At 39.0% G+C, this 16,727-nt stretch overlaps 2 protein-coding genes across 11 annotated transcripts in view; one reads left to right on the top strand and one right to left on the bottom strand.

Annotated features, from left to right (window-relative positions):
• The window catches only part of TEX9 (testis expressed 9), a 24,801-nt gene extending 13,788 nt beyond the window's left edge, over positions 1-11,013 (top strand). For all 4 annotated transcript variants that reach the window (XM_085588274.1, XM_021546305.4, XM_077785889.2 and 1 more), the window contains 4 exons: positions 1,341-1,514; positions 5,255-5,389; positions 5,882-6,016; positions 7,635-11,013. In XM_085588274.1, the coding sequence (XP_085444400.1) occupies positions 1,341-1,514; positions 5,255-5,389; positions 5,882-6,016; positions 7,635-7,712 (522 nt within the window). In that variant the 3' untranslated portion in view covers positions 7,713-11,013. The remainder of the gene's footprint in view (positions 1-1,340; positions 1,515-5,254; positions 5,390-5,881; positions 6,017-7,634) is intronic.
• Positions 1-16,727, bottom strand: part of MNS1 (meiosis specific nuclear structural 1) — a 21,557-nt gene extending 4,830 nt beyond the window's left edge. Inside the window, exons 1-11 of one of the 7 annotated variants that reach the window (XR_014957509.1) lie at positions 16,335-16,698; positions 16,006-16,095; positions 15,676-15,803; positions 15,088-15,190; positions 14,026-14,255; positions 13,091-13,307; positions 12,905-13,012; positions 11,902-12,159; positions 10,864-10,989; positions 9,227-9,299; positions 7,070-7,272 (exon numbers count right to left, since the gene is read on the bottom strand). Coding sequence is in view for 6 of the 7 variants with exons in the window: in XM_085588271.1 (XP_085444397.1) it covers positions 7,238-7,272; positions 9,227-9,299; positions 10,864-10,989; positions 11,902-12,159; positions 12,905-13,012; positions 13,091-13,307; positions 14,026-14,255; positions 15,088-15,190; positions 15,676-15,803; positions 16,006-16,095; positions 16,335-16,349 (1,383 nt within the window). In the remaining variant the exon portion in view is untranslated. Of the gene's footprint in view, positions 1-2,307; positions 7,273-7,419; positions 9,300-10,863; positions 10,990-11,901; positions 12,160-12,904; positions 13,013-13,090; positions 13,308-14,025; positions 14,256-15,087; positions 15,191-15,675; positions 15,804-16,005; positions 16,096-16,334 lie in introns of those variants that run through there. The other 6 variants (XM_085588271.1, XM_085588270.1, XM_031505793.3 and 3 more) reach the window with 6 other exon arrangements.

Below are 16,727 nucleotides of genomic sequence, written 5' to 3'. Positions count from 1 at the left end.
TATGGCAAAACACCTATATATTTTCTTACAAGCTTTTAATTTAGTGGTAAGGAGCAGGATTATAGTAAATGAGTTTTTTGAGATAAGTACATGAACAAAATCCTTAGAAGTAATTAGATTTTGATATTTTTTATCTGTACTTTATTTTTATCAACACAGGTACTTCTGCATTTCAATACTTCTATGCTGTGATCAGAAGAAAGTTGGTACATTAGGTTTTAAAGACATTTTCAAATCAAATATAATATTGTCAATAGCTATTGTACTTCATCATTTCTTGCCAAAATCACTACAGAATTCAGTGACTGTAGCAGATGACAGAAGACAACCTTGTACTTATTCTTGTCCTGCTCCCTTAGCACTTTGTATGTAAATGTATCATTTTTGGTTCTGGATTCTCTGATGTGAAAATAACTTTATTACATTCAAAGGGTCACAAAAATTTATATTTTGGCAAAGCCTTGAGATAGATTCTGTGTTTGGTTCCAATTCACAGTACAGTTGTTACAAGGAAGCAGTAAATCTGTTTTAATTTAAGAGGTGAGAGTTTTTGAGGTGCATGAAGTCATGAGAAGCTTAGGATAAAGCATACAGATTTCCCAGGTGGGAAGTTTCTATTCCAAGGGACTGAAAGAATAGCAGAGAGAGACTTTTTTTCACAGAAATTCCATTTCTGTATGTGCCTTGGTTTCTTTTCCTTAAAGAAAAGCAGGGCATAATGTGCCTCTGAAATAATCTACATTAGTATTCACTTAAAATGTTTGAAAGGTTATAAAAGAAAAATGCCTTGAATGATAATGCTTAATGTGGGATGTAATTGCCAGTAGGTCATGAATCTAAGGCGGGACTCACTTCATGTTAAGAGAATCTTAAATTTGAATACTTGATGTATCCTGGATCATTAGCTTGCTTTTAAGTCAAAACCAGATAATCTCCTGAAACATAATGGAGTGGTTTATCAGTAATTATATTCTCTTTTTCCCGTAATTTTTCCTAATATGTGCATTTAGCTATTCTCACAAAAAAATCTATGTACCACTGTTATTCGTATAATTCGATAACATTTTGATTTTCAAAACCTTTGTGCTATGGGAAATGTTTTATATACTGCTACAAGACAGTTTCAAGTAAATGACTGCAGAATATTAAAGAGAAAAGTGTTACTGGTTTTTAAAGTATTGTCTTGGTAAAATGATGTTTTGTTTCCTTAGTCTTGTTGCTATTTCTAAATCTATAGCACATTTATTCTTCCTTTTATTTACGAGACATTATTACTGCATTAGCCTCCTGCTTCCTTGCAATAATTTAGTTGGTTTTTTTTGCTAATTACTGCCATACAGGATGATGAAAATCAGAATTTAGGAACTCGGCTTAAAGATACTGAAGAAGAAAACTCAAGACTGCAACGAACAATCAGCCTGCAGCAGTCTCAGATTGAGAAGTACAAAATGTTGTCACAAGAAGCAAACAAAAAAACTGAAGGGTTACAACAAGAGGTCACTGCACTAGAAAAGGTATTGCAGATATTAGTCTTATTTATCTCAAAAAATGGAAAAACCCACATCAAATTTTCCTCTGTTCCCTGTTGGAGTGATAGAGCCATGCCCAAAGATCTCATTAGTGTTTCAATGTCTGTTAATTTATAAATTGTGTTCTTAAATAGCCTAATTTTTTTGAGAAAGAAATAACACATTTTGCTAACTGTTTTTCTTCTGCTTTTACAGTCATATATTTCTGTTCTAAAATTAAATTCCCATGCAAAAGACACAGAAGAGACAAAATAATCTTTTCAGAAACTGCTGTCAAATTTAAAAACAAATCCTAAAAAGTACAAGGAAATTCCATTTTTTGGGTTTTAATTATAATTTTTTAAAATTTGCTTCTGTAACTTCTATTGTAAGCTATAGAACTTAGTGAACTTTTTTTAAAAAGCACCTGCAGCTTATAATAGCATCTTGTGTAGTTAAAGGAAGGGATGTGCTTGTTGTGGCACTGTTGGAAAAGCAGGCCCTGCAGTGTGGCTGAGCCCAAGTGAGCGTGGCTGCTGTCCCGCAGTGGGGCCGTGCCTGCTGCAGCAGATGGCTGTGTACACAGCTTGCTTTGTTTGGAACTTAATCTTAAGGGCAGCATGTGTTTTTCTTTAATTACTCAGAGCTAGAGAGGTTGACTTCAAAAGCATGTAATATATGCAGTATTGGATAGTACTTGTAATACAGCTGGAAGAATGTTTCAGTTAAAAAAATTGGGGAAAACAGAACACAGCTCAGCCCATCAAAGGTTCATACTTCTATTAAATCATAGTATGGATTTATGTGGACAAGCTTTTATTTTAATGTTTCATAGTTCTGGCATTTTAAAACTAACATAGTCTTTGTGGTTTTTTGTGCAGATACTTGGAGGTTTTAAATTTCCTTAAACTGATTGTGATTCTGTGAGGAAAAATACTCAGTACTAGTGTTTATGCTACTCATCAGCTCACAGTCTGTAGGGCTTAGAGATTTACAGTAATTCAGTTCCTTCTCTTAAAGCAAGACATGACAAATTATATTCAAACCATCCAGGACATAAGTTTGTTTAACCTGTACTTACAACCTTGCAGTTTCCACCACTTCCTTGCACACAGTCACAATTAGAAAGTATTTAGGAAATGGGATGAAACGTTTATTCACTTGCCCTGTACAGGCACCATAGCCAGAATATGGTCACTTCCCTCACTGTCTTCGCTTTGGATTTACCATCCTCAGTTTCTTCAATTGCTCTTCATAGATAGTGTTTTCTATAATTCATCAAGGTTGCCAATTAGTCATGGTAATGAAAAACAGTGGTAACCCTTTAAAATACTAAGCAAAAAAAGCAGGTATATGTAATGAAAGAGTCTCTGCTAATTTAGAAGTTATTTTACTTTTTTTTTCCTGTAATAAATTATCTAACTAAAAATGCCATGCATGTAAAAATAATTTTGCAGTAATTGCTTAAATCTCCAGTGGATTTAGAAATCTAAAAGCTGCTCTATTTTTTAGGTATGAAGGTATTCAACCCTGTTTAATTAATGTAGTGTAGATCAATTCTAACCACGTTTAAAAGCAATTTCTTGTGAACGGAGGCTTGAAATGGTGCTACTGTGCTGCTGAATTCTCATGACTCTTTCAGTCTAGAGAAAGTTTTCTGTATAGCTGAGAGCACAAATGTAACCTCTGATTTTTGGGCTTTTTTTGTTTTTTATGTTGTTGCAATGTTGGCAATGGTAGCCCTAAGGTGTGATACATGCATCTCCAGATTCCTTAGATAATGAAGTTTTTAAAATTCATTAATCCCCCAGGTACTTTTTGTATGTGCCTAGGCAAAGATTCTCACCTGCTTTTCACAATTTACCTGAAACATGGTAACTACTTCATTATTTTTATATTTTCTTCTTTTGGTGTTCAGTCTCTGTAAACATTACTGCTGCAGCACCCATCTAAGGTAGTAACTGAATTCTGATGCTCCCAGAAATTTCCATCTTTTTCTTTTCAGCATTCCAGTTTTTTTCTACTTACTTGATATCATAAATGCTATCACTTTTCTCATCTCTTTTTCACCACTGGTCTACAAGAACGTTCCTTTCTTTGTGTTCTCTCTCTTGTTCAGCCAGGCTCTAATGTTAGATAGTGGTCTGAGAAACACCCAAATTGTACTCTTTTTTTTTAAGCTTTTGTGCAGGGGGTTATCACTTGCCTTGAAGAAAGTGAAGAAAGGCTTGATGTTAAGTACACCTTCTCTCAAAACTGTTTTCTGGGGAGGTGTTGCAGAGCTTCCTAAAGATTGCAGTGCTGCCTGCACTGCTGCTGGGAGGACAGAAGGCCTTGTGAGGGTTACTGTGGGCCATCACAGCCCCTGCTGATACTCAAGTGCCTCAGCCGTGGCAGAACAGTGGGGAAAATGCAGAAACTGAAATGGGATGCAATTTTAAAACACAGTAGTTTATCCTCCACCCTCTTAGAGAAATATTGTATGAGAAGATGAATCCAGCTTTGACTTAAAGTATTGAAGAAATGGCAGAAACCTTGACTAGTTACAAAATAAAACATTTATTTCAGGCATTTTTTAGATTAAAAACTTGGAGTCTAATGTATTTAACAATATATCCTTGCTAGATGACTTGGAAAAAAGTCCTTGATAAGGTATTATGTATGACAGTAAATGTCAAAAATCCCTAAAAGAATTCTTAGAATTCTTTCATTAAATGATCTGATTAGCTGATAAGTAATTGCATTGCATGTAGACTATTTTTTTGGTCATTAAATGCTTGAAAGACTATTCCAAAGCTTTTCATATTAATGCAGAATAAAATACATAATACAAAAGATGTAATAGACTTCATTCACAAGTCCATCATCTTGATACAAGACAAAAAGTATTTCTTGTATAAATGATGTGGACGTCTTGAGTAACCACCACAGAACAGGTGCAGATTTGAGAAAATAGAACAGTTGCTCAGGAGCGAGGCAGTCTGAAGGCCGCCTCATTATCAGTAAGGCCCCTCTCGACCTTGGTCTGGTTGAAAGAAACTTCTGTGCCCATTACTAAAAATTTGATACTTTGAAGAAAAAGTCTATTTCATAAAACACAAGCTGTGCTCTTTTTGCCAGAGTTGTTTATTTCTTTTACTTTGTATGTTATCTATATTCCCTGATCTTATTATTCTGTTCCTCAAGTTGGTTTCTTTCATTTCCCCACTTCCAGCACTATGAAATACTGTCAGCAGAGTCAAGAGACAACTGCTTTGATTGGTGCTATAACACTTGATGAACTATTTTCTGCCAGATGAAATAGTTACTACCCTCAGCCATCTGCAGTAGGCTGCTTTAACTTCTTGGTGGTGATTGCATGTAGTCATCTCTAGGGCAAAGAGGTGAAAGGAGCCAGTGGGAAGAAGCAGCTGGGAACATGAGCCACCATTTCAAATCTATCACAGAGTGGACACAGTGATGTTTTTTTCTCTTTTTCTTACTGATCATACAAGGTTTTTCAGTCTTAGATGATCAGCTTCACAATTTACCCCAAGAGATGCTTAAAAAAAATAAAGATGAGAAGGATCCTTTTTCAAGATTTCAAAGGAGAAGGGGTTGTTTTAATGGCAGTATTGTCTTTGAGATAGATTCTATTACAGGCAAAAGAAGTTCACAGACTCTTCAGCTTTCAAGGGTGAGCCTTTTTGTGTGTTGTTGATACAGCATAATGTTTTTATTGGGTTTGTCCTTTGCTTCTTAAATAGGAATTGGAGAGTCTGAAGCGTGCCCAAAAGCAGGCTGCAGCCACTCAGAATGCAACAGAGGTTCGTTTAAACAGGGCCTTGGAAGAAGTGGAGAAGTATAAACTAGAGCTGAATAAACTGAAGCAAAGCAACAAGGTACTGTGGCTTAGGAAAGCAATTTCCAGTCTGTAGTCACTCAGTAATGCTAAATTGAGACCAAAAGCTTGATGGGATTTGGAAGCTTCATATCTCTTAGAGGCAGCCCCAAAATTAACTTGGAGCAAGTCACAAAATACCTCAATAAGTTAACTTAGAGGATACTACTGCAACCTCTGCAGGAAGAAGAAATGTACAGAATGAAGTTAAAGCCTTTCTGATTTTCCTCATTTGTGTGAAAATGAGACATGTTTAGAAAGAGGGAGAAGTACACATATACACCTAACATATACAAAGGCAAACCACAGCTCTTATTGCCAAGATTTTCTTTTCTTTTTAAGATTTAATGTGGGAGTATTTTGATTAGTCCTGTTTCTTTTCAGAAGTGTCATGTGCAGCTACTGTTTGTCATTTTCTTATGTAATGCCAGGTTTCATTGGTTAAAGCACCATTTTCATAATTAATATGTTTCTCCTTTTCTTCCCTTGGTAGGATGTAGCTAACCAAGAACTCAAAATGATTGAAGAATTAAAAACAGAAAACAAGAAACTGCAGAAACAAAAAGGAGAACTAATTACAGGTTTTAAAAAGCAGTTAAAGTTAATTGATATTTTGAAGAGACAAAAGGTAAGGAATAGACTATGGGTGTATTTCAGTTAATAACCTCTAGCTAAATGCATTGTCCAGTAAAGTAATCCTGAAAACTGTGAGTTTACATGGAAGGAAATTAAAATGAGAGGAATGTATACTAAGAGATAATGCCCAAATCAAATGATTTTACACTTACTAGTTCCATCACACTTCTCACTTAAAATACTTGGGATGTGTGCAGTCATTTCCATGTTTTCCTTCTGAGGCTGCATGAGACATGTAGAGCTATGGCCTGGACAGGACCTTAACACGAGAGTGGATGACCTCCAATTGCTTACTCTGCTGAATCTTATGGGATTCATTTTGGGATGGAGTCAATGCACTTCTTGCACTCTCAAACCAAAGCTGTAAGACAGCTAAAGCAAGTAATGTATGATGGCTTCTTGAGCAGAACCCCCTTTAAGAAGGGTCAGCCTTAGAGATAAGAAAGTAGAACATTTTAATTACCCTTTGAGTACTCAGTGATCACCAGACATTCAGTAAACACTTCTGAAGCTGTTGAGCCGCAAGAGGAAGAATAGTTCTGTATGAAGTGGCAACTTAAGTTGTGTATTTTGCACCCTGAGCCTAAGAGCTGGGAATTGCAATATGAAACTACACTCTTAAATCTGGAATACCTCCCCAATGCAGGGCAAAGGAGGACAGGTAAGTGGAACAAGAGGAAGTGGGGCTGCTTATGTATTTCCAGTGCAAGAGAATTTTTCTGGCAGCAACAGGACACAAAGATCTTGGGGATTCACCTAAAAGAAACTGTGCTAGCTTAGCCTTTGGCTGGCCCTTCCAGCTCCGCAATTTTATTTTGAGAAAGAAAACTGCACAGCATTCACTCAAAATATGTTCTTCCAAATGAGGTAGTTCGTTGTCCTCTGGAACATGAATTTACTGAAATGGGTGTCACAGAGCAGCATTTCTGTTTGACTGGGAACCAAATTCATGGTCTCAGACAAATGTCACAAACTGCATTAAATATATTTTTAAGCAATTACAAATACTGTATCAGAACTGCAGATACGAGAGAAAGCCACTTACCTTTTCTCACAAAAAGTGTTACAGAAGAAGGATGCTGTGAGTTATCCTTTCTGAAGAGACTGACTGGAGGAACGTGTAAGAGACTGGGGCTAACCCTGCCCCTTGCAGCTTCTGGCAGAAGGCACTGGGGAAGGGCAGCTGAAGCTCACATGTGCTCAGTATTCACAATCAGTGGAAGGACATCAAGTCTGCTTCAAACAGGCCTTTTGTTGAATGAATTAGAAAAACCTGATTTAGGCTGTTTGTGTAATATTTGTGTGGCAGGTTCATAAGCACAGAGCAGACAGAGCCTGAAGAATGATAGATGGAAAAATTCCCCAAAGACATTAAATATCAGGAGTAGGATGAGATTTACTTTGTAATAGCTTTAATGTTAAATTGTATATTGATCAGCTTGAAAGAATGTGGACCAGTTTTTTCTTACATATGTCCTTCAGAAGTCACAAGAATTGTCAGATTTTCAGGAATTTCTGTGCTTTATTAAAACCCATACAATATCCCAGTTAGCCAGGATTTTGTATTGGTCATTCACACTATTTTACCTTCTGCTCACTTTTTTTTTTAGATGCATATTGAAGCTGCCAAGATGCTTTCTTTTACCGAAGAGGAATTCATGAAAGCTCTTGAGTGGGGAAATTATTGATCCTATTAAATAACTCATACTTTAAAGATGAGTCAGATGGTACATTATTTTGAGACTGTCTATGACTCCTTGTTAATAGTTTATAACTGTTTATCCCACTGAATTTATTTTGTTGATTTTTCTTATGTTTAAATAGTTAAACTTTTGTAAGCCTGATAGCTTGTGTTGTAATATCGTATGAAACACAAATTTCTACTTCATTGTCAAGCCAAGCTGCTCATTCTGTAAGGAGCAGAAAAGCACAGACCATGCAAGGAATATTCCAACAAGTGAACTTTGTTATCAGATTGCTCTGTTCTAGCATTTAAAACTGTACCTTACCTATGGTCATATTTAGTCCAAGGAAGTCAGGATTTAGTCTCAGAAAATTCCTTGTTGCAACAGAAATAAACTAACCAGTGATCAAGTTGAGAAGAAAATGTCATGTCCTTTTTAAAACACGTGGTTGGAAAATTGGCCTTGTCTGTTCTCTGTAACAGATCTCCCCACAAAGCTAGCTGGTCTGGCATCTAATTTAAGCACCAACAGCTCTTTTATAGGAACGACCATAACTTGTTCTAGCAATTACATTTTGGCGCCCCTGGCTGGGATAACCATACATGAGACTTGCCCTTCATTGCCCAGACAGACTCCACAGTCCCATGGAGCTGTATTGTGTAAAACTGTTCCTTCAGTCAAGGTGAAAGTATGAAACCTTTCCCTGGCCATCAGCTGCTTCTTTGGGTTACAGGCAGGAGCAATGACTCCATATTCACAGGTGCTCTACAAGCATCACATCCATAAAAATTTAATAAAAATTTAATTATTCATCATTGTAATCAATAACTAGAAAACAGATTCAGGGTAGATGAGCTGAGCCTATTGTGTGTACAATAATGAATAGGAGCAATACAAGCCTGTGCTGCTTACATGAACCTCTGCCACATCTCAGCTATTTCAATGGATTCGACCCTCAGAGTGAGTAATAAGGACATGGGACAAAACCAGTCAGTTTATGCACTGAAATAAAGGTAGAAACAGTAGTTCTGACCTCAGAATGACACAACATATCTGCTTAGATCCTATCAGTGAAGTAACCTCAGACCTACCTCGTGGACATGATACACACTACATTTGAATGAGGATTCTAGTAGTGTAATGCCAGTGCAGCCACATCTTCCCAGAACTAGTGCATTAGGAGAATCCTTTAGTCCAGACTGGAATACACATGCTAGGTTAGGTTTCTGCTGTGTTGCTGAAGAAAACAATTCTAACATTATTATGTGACTAAGAATAATTGAGAACTCCAGAACAGTTTATTGGTGAAAAATGCAAGTGGAGCACACACTTCTATAAAACTAACTGCTTATCCGTTTAGAACTTTGATTTTAAAATGAAGGCTGTTAATTCTATTAAAAAGGAATTCCTCACTGTTAAAAGCAAATGGAAGTTTTCACTGGGAATCAGATGACACCTAGTGGCAGAGCAGGAGCTGAGCTGGGGGAAGGTTCAGCTCTCTTCTGAAAGTTCATTACCTCTTCTCTGCTGGTAAGCCAACCTGAAATCTTCTCCAAGCATGTTAATGTCGTTTTCGTCTTTGAGTATTCCCTGCATTAACAGGAAAGAAACATCAGAGAAAACAGAGCAGAGAGATTACTATGGATCTCTGAAATTTTCTGTGGAAGAAAATATGGAATCCATAATGGTATCCATAATACTATGTTACCTTTAAAGCAACCTGAAAACCATCACAAAACCTGAACAGGCGAGTTACAAATTGGTGCCCCCCTTTTTTTTTTTTCTGCCAAAAGACAACATTTAGCTGCATTCTCTTGCTCACAGGAGTGATTAGAGTCAGTACAGCAGAGGGGCAGGTTTAGTAAAATCAAACAATTGCAGTGAAAAGAGGCCCTGGCTGGGCTGGGGCTCTGTCTTGCCCTTTACCTGTGTTGGAATTAACTCGTACAAAGAAATAACTTGGGAAACCAAGTAGTGCTGGACAACTTAATCAAAAACAGTGTTTTTGGGAAGAGAAGGTTCATGCAAAAATCTACATTTCTAATTAATTCTAAATTGATTTTACTGCTAAAAATATGTATGATCCACAGAACATATCTTGCAGTATTTTATATTGGAAAATATATTGGAAAATATTATATATTATATTGGAAAATATTTATATTGGAAAATATTATATTGGAAAGTTTCCTATTTGGTAGCACTTTGCTGTTTAACCATTTTGAGTCAAGTAATGTGGTATAGAAGAATACCCAACTTCAAGACACAGTGTTGAAGCAGAGAACAGAAAAGTAGAACATTATACATGGCACACGTGTGAGCCTTGGACACTGAAATTGCCAAGGCTTCCTACAACAGCAAATTCAAGCCAGAAAAGTTTATCAAAATGTTGTCAATATGTGTTATCCTTTAATTAAACCCACATTAGAGAGCAACTCACTCCAAGTGTTACAAATTCCTGCACCAATTATTGTAGTAATATTTGAATGAAAGTTAAATTCTGCTCTACTTAACGTTTTCCAGTATTGCAGAATTTCTTTACCTGCTGCATAGTTCCCTCTCTACTGTAAATGCATTTTTACATCCCTAAGGCAGCTCTCAGTTTATTTGTGTACCATTGGGAGATATTTGCAATTATGAAGGACAATACAAAATAAATTGTAGTTTATTCCTATTGCAAAAACTGCTTCCATCTTTTTAACTTTTAAAAACACAGGGATGAACAGAGCAAGCTCTGCAATGCTTCTGTAAATGCTACAGTTGATTGCACTGCTACAGAGTTCATAGTTATGGGATACTTGGCAGACAAGCCAGAGAGCTGCAAGAAATTGCTGCCAAAACCCTAACCAAGAAATTTGGTGGAAACAAGTTTTAAGATGTAGTGGACTCCTTTCTAGCTAGAGAAGCCCTGCTGTAGAACTCGGGTTCCGTATTTCAAATACTGGATGTGCAAAGTGCTGTGGAAGCTTTCAGCGAGTTCTGTACAAGGCATCAATAGTGCCAGAGGAAGACGTGAATGCAGGTGGGCTGACACTGTAAGGACATCCACTGACTCCAGGAACTGCCACAGTTCTGCAACCTCAACCTGAACTATCCAGGAGAAATCCAATTTACAGGACAGACATTAAAAGTATTTAAAATACAATTTACTTACTCGAGGAAGATAACCCAGCAATTTCCATGCATGCTCTTTCAAGAGTTTCTGTCTCTCCTCTTCAATAATTGCACGGATACTTTCTTGTCTTCTCTTCTCTAGCTCTCTTTCTTCAAGTTCACGCTCCTACAATAAACAAATTTTAACAAATTTTCCTAAGATCTGTTTCAGCTCAGTGAACATTTGTTTCCACCACTCTCCACAACAGCATAAAGAGAAAAAATTTCAGCTGAGTAAATTTTGAACTTCCACATACTCATTCCTGGTCACAGGAAATTCTTTTGAGAAGGATGGAAAAGTGTATGGAAAACCCCACAAAGCATTGTTTAAACAATACCTGTCTGCCAGTTGGAAAACAATCTCAGACAAAAGAGAAAACTGAATGGCAGGTCATGGGGTGAGTCTGCTATCCAAGTGTTTGGTGTCAGAAGCCCTTTTGAAGGCAGGCAATGTTCAGTTCTGGTGGCTTTTTGGCTGTCAGAAGAGTTAGTCTGTTCCAGCCCTACTGCTGTAATCCAGGAAAAGGAACAACAGGTGTGAATTCTCACACTGATGACTGGAAATTGCAATTCACATTACACAGGTGATTTATACCCTATACACAGGTCTGAAAACAGCAGTATGGGATTCTATGTCTTGCTTTCAGTTTACACCTTTTCTTCCTCTGATCTCAATAAAAGAGACTTAACTTCAAAGCACGGCTAGGCCTTCCCCTGCTCCTGTGTCATTATCAGTGCAGCTGACCAGGGATGTGGAACTGGACAGCAGTTGTGTTGCTGATCTCATAGCTCCTTAAGAGGTATTTGCAGTACACAGCTACACAGGAGGGCAGGAATGTTGTGACCCCAACCTTGGAGCTACAAAAAAAGTTAGCTCTAAAGATACTTTTTTCTTGTTAGAAACCAAAATAAAGTCCTAGTTCCCCCTCTGCACTTCCTATCACGTTTCCCTACCAACACCAGCATTGTTCCTTAGGATAGCACAAGTATTCCCATATTAAACATTGTGCTCAAACAAAGGTGCATGTCAAACTCTTACTTTTTCTGCAATACACTGTTTGCGACGGTCCTCAAGAATTTTTTCCACGGCCATTTTGTGTTCAAGCTGTTTCATTCTCCGTTTCTGCGCGTTCAGCTGCTCAATGCGATCTTCCTCGGCCAGCTTAGCCAAAATCCGCTGCTGGAGAGCTTCCTCCTCTTCTCTCATAGCTTGTTGTGCTGCTGCCTTTAGAGCAAGTTGCTTTTCATATGCTTGCTGTAAGTCTAGGCGCTGCCTTATTCTCTTTTCAATTTCTGCCTATAAAGGAATTTAGTAAAATGCAGTATTACTGAAAATAATCTGAAAAATTATCAGCAGCAGCAGCCAATCTACTCCATTTATCTTGGAATAAATTTACTGTAGCTCTTACCTTCTAGCATAACTAACTGGAGCAAACATTCCATATCTGACAGTGCTCTCCAGTACTAATCAGCTTGGCAAATGTCACAAGATTCTCAAAATTAAGTCCAAAACCAAAGGGGATTTTTTTTTCCCACTATGATGAAGGGAATCAACAAGACAGTCATCCTGAACAACACTCTAAAAATAGCAGTGTTTGGAATCTCAACCTGTGTTACATTTTGTCATCCACAGCAAGGTAAGACGGAGTGTGTCCAGGCCCATAGGGAATACACATGCAGAAAAAAAGCAGTTAATTAAACTGCTTAGCTTAAATCTAAACTTGAAAGTATACTGATATTCTCCTTCACAAGATAAATAAATGAATAAATGAGGCCATAAGAGGTATTCAGAACCTTCACTTGCCTTTCTGGTTGAAATTAAATACATTAGGAACAGAAAAGGAAACTCAAAGTACAAAATTTTCGCTCCAAAACCTAAGCTAATCTATAAACTGCCTGACTAAGAACATTTAGATAATAGAGGTGAAAATAAGTATTTTGTGCTAGAACATAACTGGAAACCCCAAAGTCACAAACAACACTGCAGACTTAGAAATTCAAAGTGTGGAAAAAAAACACTTCATGTACCTGCCAGCACTTACCATCTCCTTCCTCCTTTCCATCTCTTCTTGTTCTTCCAGATACAGATCTTGGCGGATTTGTTCCCATTCTTTACGCCTCAGTTCTTCTCTTTCCATGGTCTTGGCAACCTATTACAAGAAGGAAAGGTTTCTAAATGAAACACAAAAACATACAACAATATTTTCTACAATTTCAATTTTTGATACCATGTTTTGAACTCTCTGCTTTTTCTCCTCAGTGTCTCGAACTTTAGCCATCCAACTGTCTTCTCTTTGTTGTTGCATGTTGGCAAACTCCATAATTTTCCTATTTTCTTCTTCCATCTCTTCCTGTTTCCTTTTCCTCCAGATAGCTTGTTCTTTTATAAACTCCTCAATATATGTCTGAGTTTCTCTTATTTTATCTAACTTCCGTTGTTTTTCCCTGTAGAAGATGCAAAAAAACTGTTCAAATAATTATTTAACATATTGCAGAGTAACATTTAACCAGATGCTCACCATTAACAACATATTCCTGAGACTAAGATTTAAATTACTCTCTTTAACCATTCAGCTAGAAACTAGATAGCTTGAAAATAGTTAGTAATAAACTGCCCCAAGAAGGGAATCTCATGTCTAACACCTTTCTGGAAGGCAGACTGTACACCAAAGTACACACTGCTGCTGCATTTTATACATGCCCATCAAAGAGAAAGAAGAAAAGAAAGCCCAATAGTACCACAAACCCTACATTTTTTATTTACACTATACTCTCCCCCCGACACACAAGACCTTGCCCTCAGAAACTTCCTGCCCTGTTCCCAAGACATGAAAACAAAGCATCTGGTGGCAAGGCAGGGACACAAGGAGAGGCAGAAATATGTAATATGCTGTTGCGTTCAACATGATGGGGTCAACAGAAGCCCTCCTGCAAGTAAGCTGGATTTCATATTTGGGGAACAAGGACACGAGATTGTGACAATGTGAGGTTTTAATAGGAGCATTCATGCAAGTCAGTCTCTTGTTACTAAAATGTGACCAAGGGAAACTAAAATGGGCCTTAGTGTATTTGGAATAGGTGCATACAAATCAGCTTTCTGTGCAGAATTGTATGAGTTGCTTTGTTTTAAATTAATAAATAATAAAAATTCAAAGTAACTAACATTTGGTCTTCTTCATAGATCTTTTTTACAATTTCATCAATCATATGTTTCTCTCTTAGAAACTCTTCATAAGCCTCTTGCTTCTTCTTCTCCTGTTCCTCAACCTGTTTGTCCAGTTCTTGATGGTACGTTTTCTTCTCCTGGTTTCGCCTCAGTTCTGCAGACATTTCTTCTTTCAGATACCTGTCATACTCTTCCTTCATCTCTTGGGCTACTTCATCCTCCCATTTCTAGGGGAAAAAAGGCAACGCAAAATTCCTTTTCACTCTCTCTACTACAGCTTGTAATGAAAAAATACACAGTGTGGAAAGGAATTATACAGGATTACTAGAAATGAAAGTCTTCCAACTCAATCTATAAATACAGAGCCTTAACACGCTTAATAGCTTAATCCAGTCAGTAGAACCCTTGAAGGGCACTTGCAAGATCTGACCAACTTGAGGTGCATTAAAAATACTTAAAGAACAAAGTATTGAGCATTTGAGCACAGGTGGGACTCACTCACATCAGCACAATGACTGGAATGAGGCTGGGCTACAGAGAACACCTTCAATGAGCACATTGCTGTACAGCAATTGCCTGCACTGAGCCCAGTATAAAGCATTAACATCATCAGAATCATCTGCCTGATCACCAATACCTTTCTATAGATAAATACAAATTTGCAAGTCTTTCTGAAGTAACCCAGATCACTGTTTGGAAAGAGTAACATTGTTTTCAACAACCAGACTCTAAGGTAAGGATTCACCACTGTAAACACTTACTGTACAAAGGGTATCATAGTTTTACTTGGATAAATACTACAAAACCAGTAAAATAACAGCTATAACCAGTCATACAGCTAATTCAATCACTAAATCACTACTCCTTCAATTGCAATGGCAAAGTAAACATTTTTCTTATAGCTAGTTATTACTGGTTAATTAATCCTTCATAACGAAAAAATATTTTTAATTATATTGAATGCTCGAACAATATTTTAGATAAAAAAGATCAAAGGAAAAATTTTCTACACAATCTATACAGAGTTATGGGACTCAGGTGCTGAGATGCACTAATTACCATTTTCTCACTGTATATAGCTTTTTTTTCAGCAATCTGTGCAGCTCGTTCTTTATTCATATAAGCAGATTTCAGCTTTCTTTCTAACTCTCGAAGTTCAAGACTGGAGGGGAAAAAAAAATTATCCTATTACAAGGGGGTTGGTATCTAGGGGAAGAAATTAAGTTTCCATCAGTATTTAAACACAGTATTTTTCATTGGGGTAACACAGATGAAAAAATATTGCTCTAGTTAAAGAGCAGAAAAAGAAAAAAATAATTTAAAAATAAGAGTTACCTATATTTCTACATGTGCTATCAACAGTTCTACACACTTCACTTCTAAGCATATAAGCACAGGCACATATACATACACATGTATGCTCACAGATATGCCAAATTGTACATATACATATATTTGAAATGAAAATTTTGTGGATCAACCTTTTTTATTGAATTTTTTTTTTTTTTTAAATCAACTTATTATCATACTTTGATCTCAAAGTAACTTTTCCTTCCGGGTCTGAGTCGTCTCCACTCCTGCTCCAGCTTTCCCAAATCTGATAACAGGAGCAGCCAATTTGAAACAGCTGGGAAATTTCTGAATTACCTGTTTGCTCTGACTTGTTGCCTGATCTTCTCATCTTTAATTTTCTCGAGGTCCCGCCTCGCCAGCTCAGCCGCCAGCTTTTGCTCTCGCTCCAGCTGCAGAGCTCTTTGCTTTCTGTTCTCTTCTGCCTGATGAGAACAAACAATTTCCGTACCAACTCTCGCACGAGCAAATTTGGGAGAAGGCAAGGAGACCGTGCAGTCAAGCAAGACTTTACAACTCAGTAAATAATTGTTAATGGGAAAAGCTTTGACAGCCAAAGGTAAAGCCAGGCGAACTCTTCTCCTCAGCCTTCCCCCTCCCTGGGCGCGGGCACCCCGCAGCGCTTACCGCGCGCAGCGCCTCATCCAGCCGCCGCTCCCGCTCCAGCTCGGCGCGCAGCCGGGCGGTGCGCCGGCCCCGCTCCCGCTCCTCGGAGCCCTGCGGGCGGCAAGGGCGAGGCGGTGGCGCGGGACAGCCGCGGGACCCGCTCCCTGCCGCCCCCCGAGCGGCTCCCCTCGCCATGCCGCCCCGGTCCCGCTCCCTCACAGTCCCGCTCCCCTCACGATCCCACTCCTCAGTCTCGCTCCCTCACGGCTCCCCTCGCCATGCCGCCCCGGTCCCGCTCCCTCACAGTCCCGCTCCCCTCACGATCCCACTCCTCAGTCTCGCTCCCTCACGGTGCCCCTCGCCATGCCGCCCCAGTCTCTCTCCCCTCACGGTGCCCCTCGCCATGCCGCCCCAGTCTCTCTCCCCTCACGGTGCCCCTCGCCATGCCGCCCCACTCCCGCTCCCTCGCGGTGCCCCTCGCCATGCCGCCCCGGTCTCGCTCCCTCACGGCTCCCCTCGCCATACCGCCCCACTCCCGCTCCCTCACGGCTCCCCTCGCCATGCCGCCCCGGTCTCGCTCCCTCACGGCTCCCCTCGCCATGCCGCCCCGGTCCCGCTCCCTCACGGTGCCCCTCGCCATGCCGCCCCGGTCCCGCTCCCTCACGGTGCCCCGTTACCATCCCGCCGGCCGTTGCCGTGGCAACTCGCGGCGCCGCCGGGCTCCAGGACGCGGTTTCAGTTCC

This window comes from Lonchura striata, chromosome 10, assembly GCF_050655825.1.
Source record: "Lonchura striata isolate lonStrDom1 chromosome 10, ASM5065582v1, whole genome shotgun sequence".
In the NCBI taxonomy this organism is placed as follows: Eukaryota; Metazoa; Chordata; class Aves; order Passeriformes; family Estrildidae; genus Lonchura; species Lonchura striata.
The sequence above is the reverse complement of the archived record's forward strand: the minus strand, read 5'-3'. Positions and strand labels throughout refer to the sequence as shown.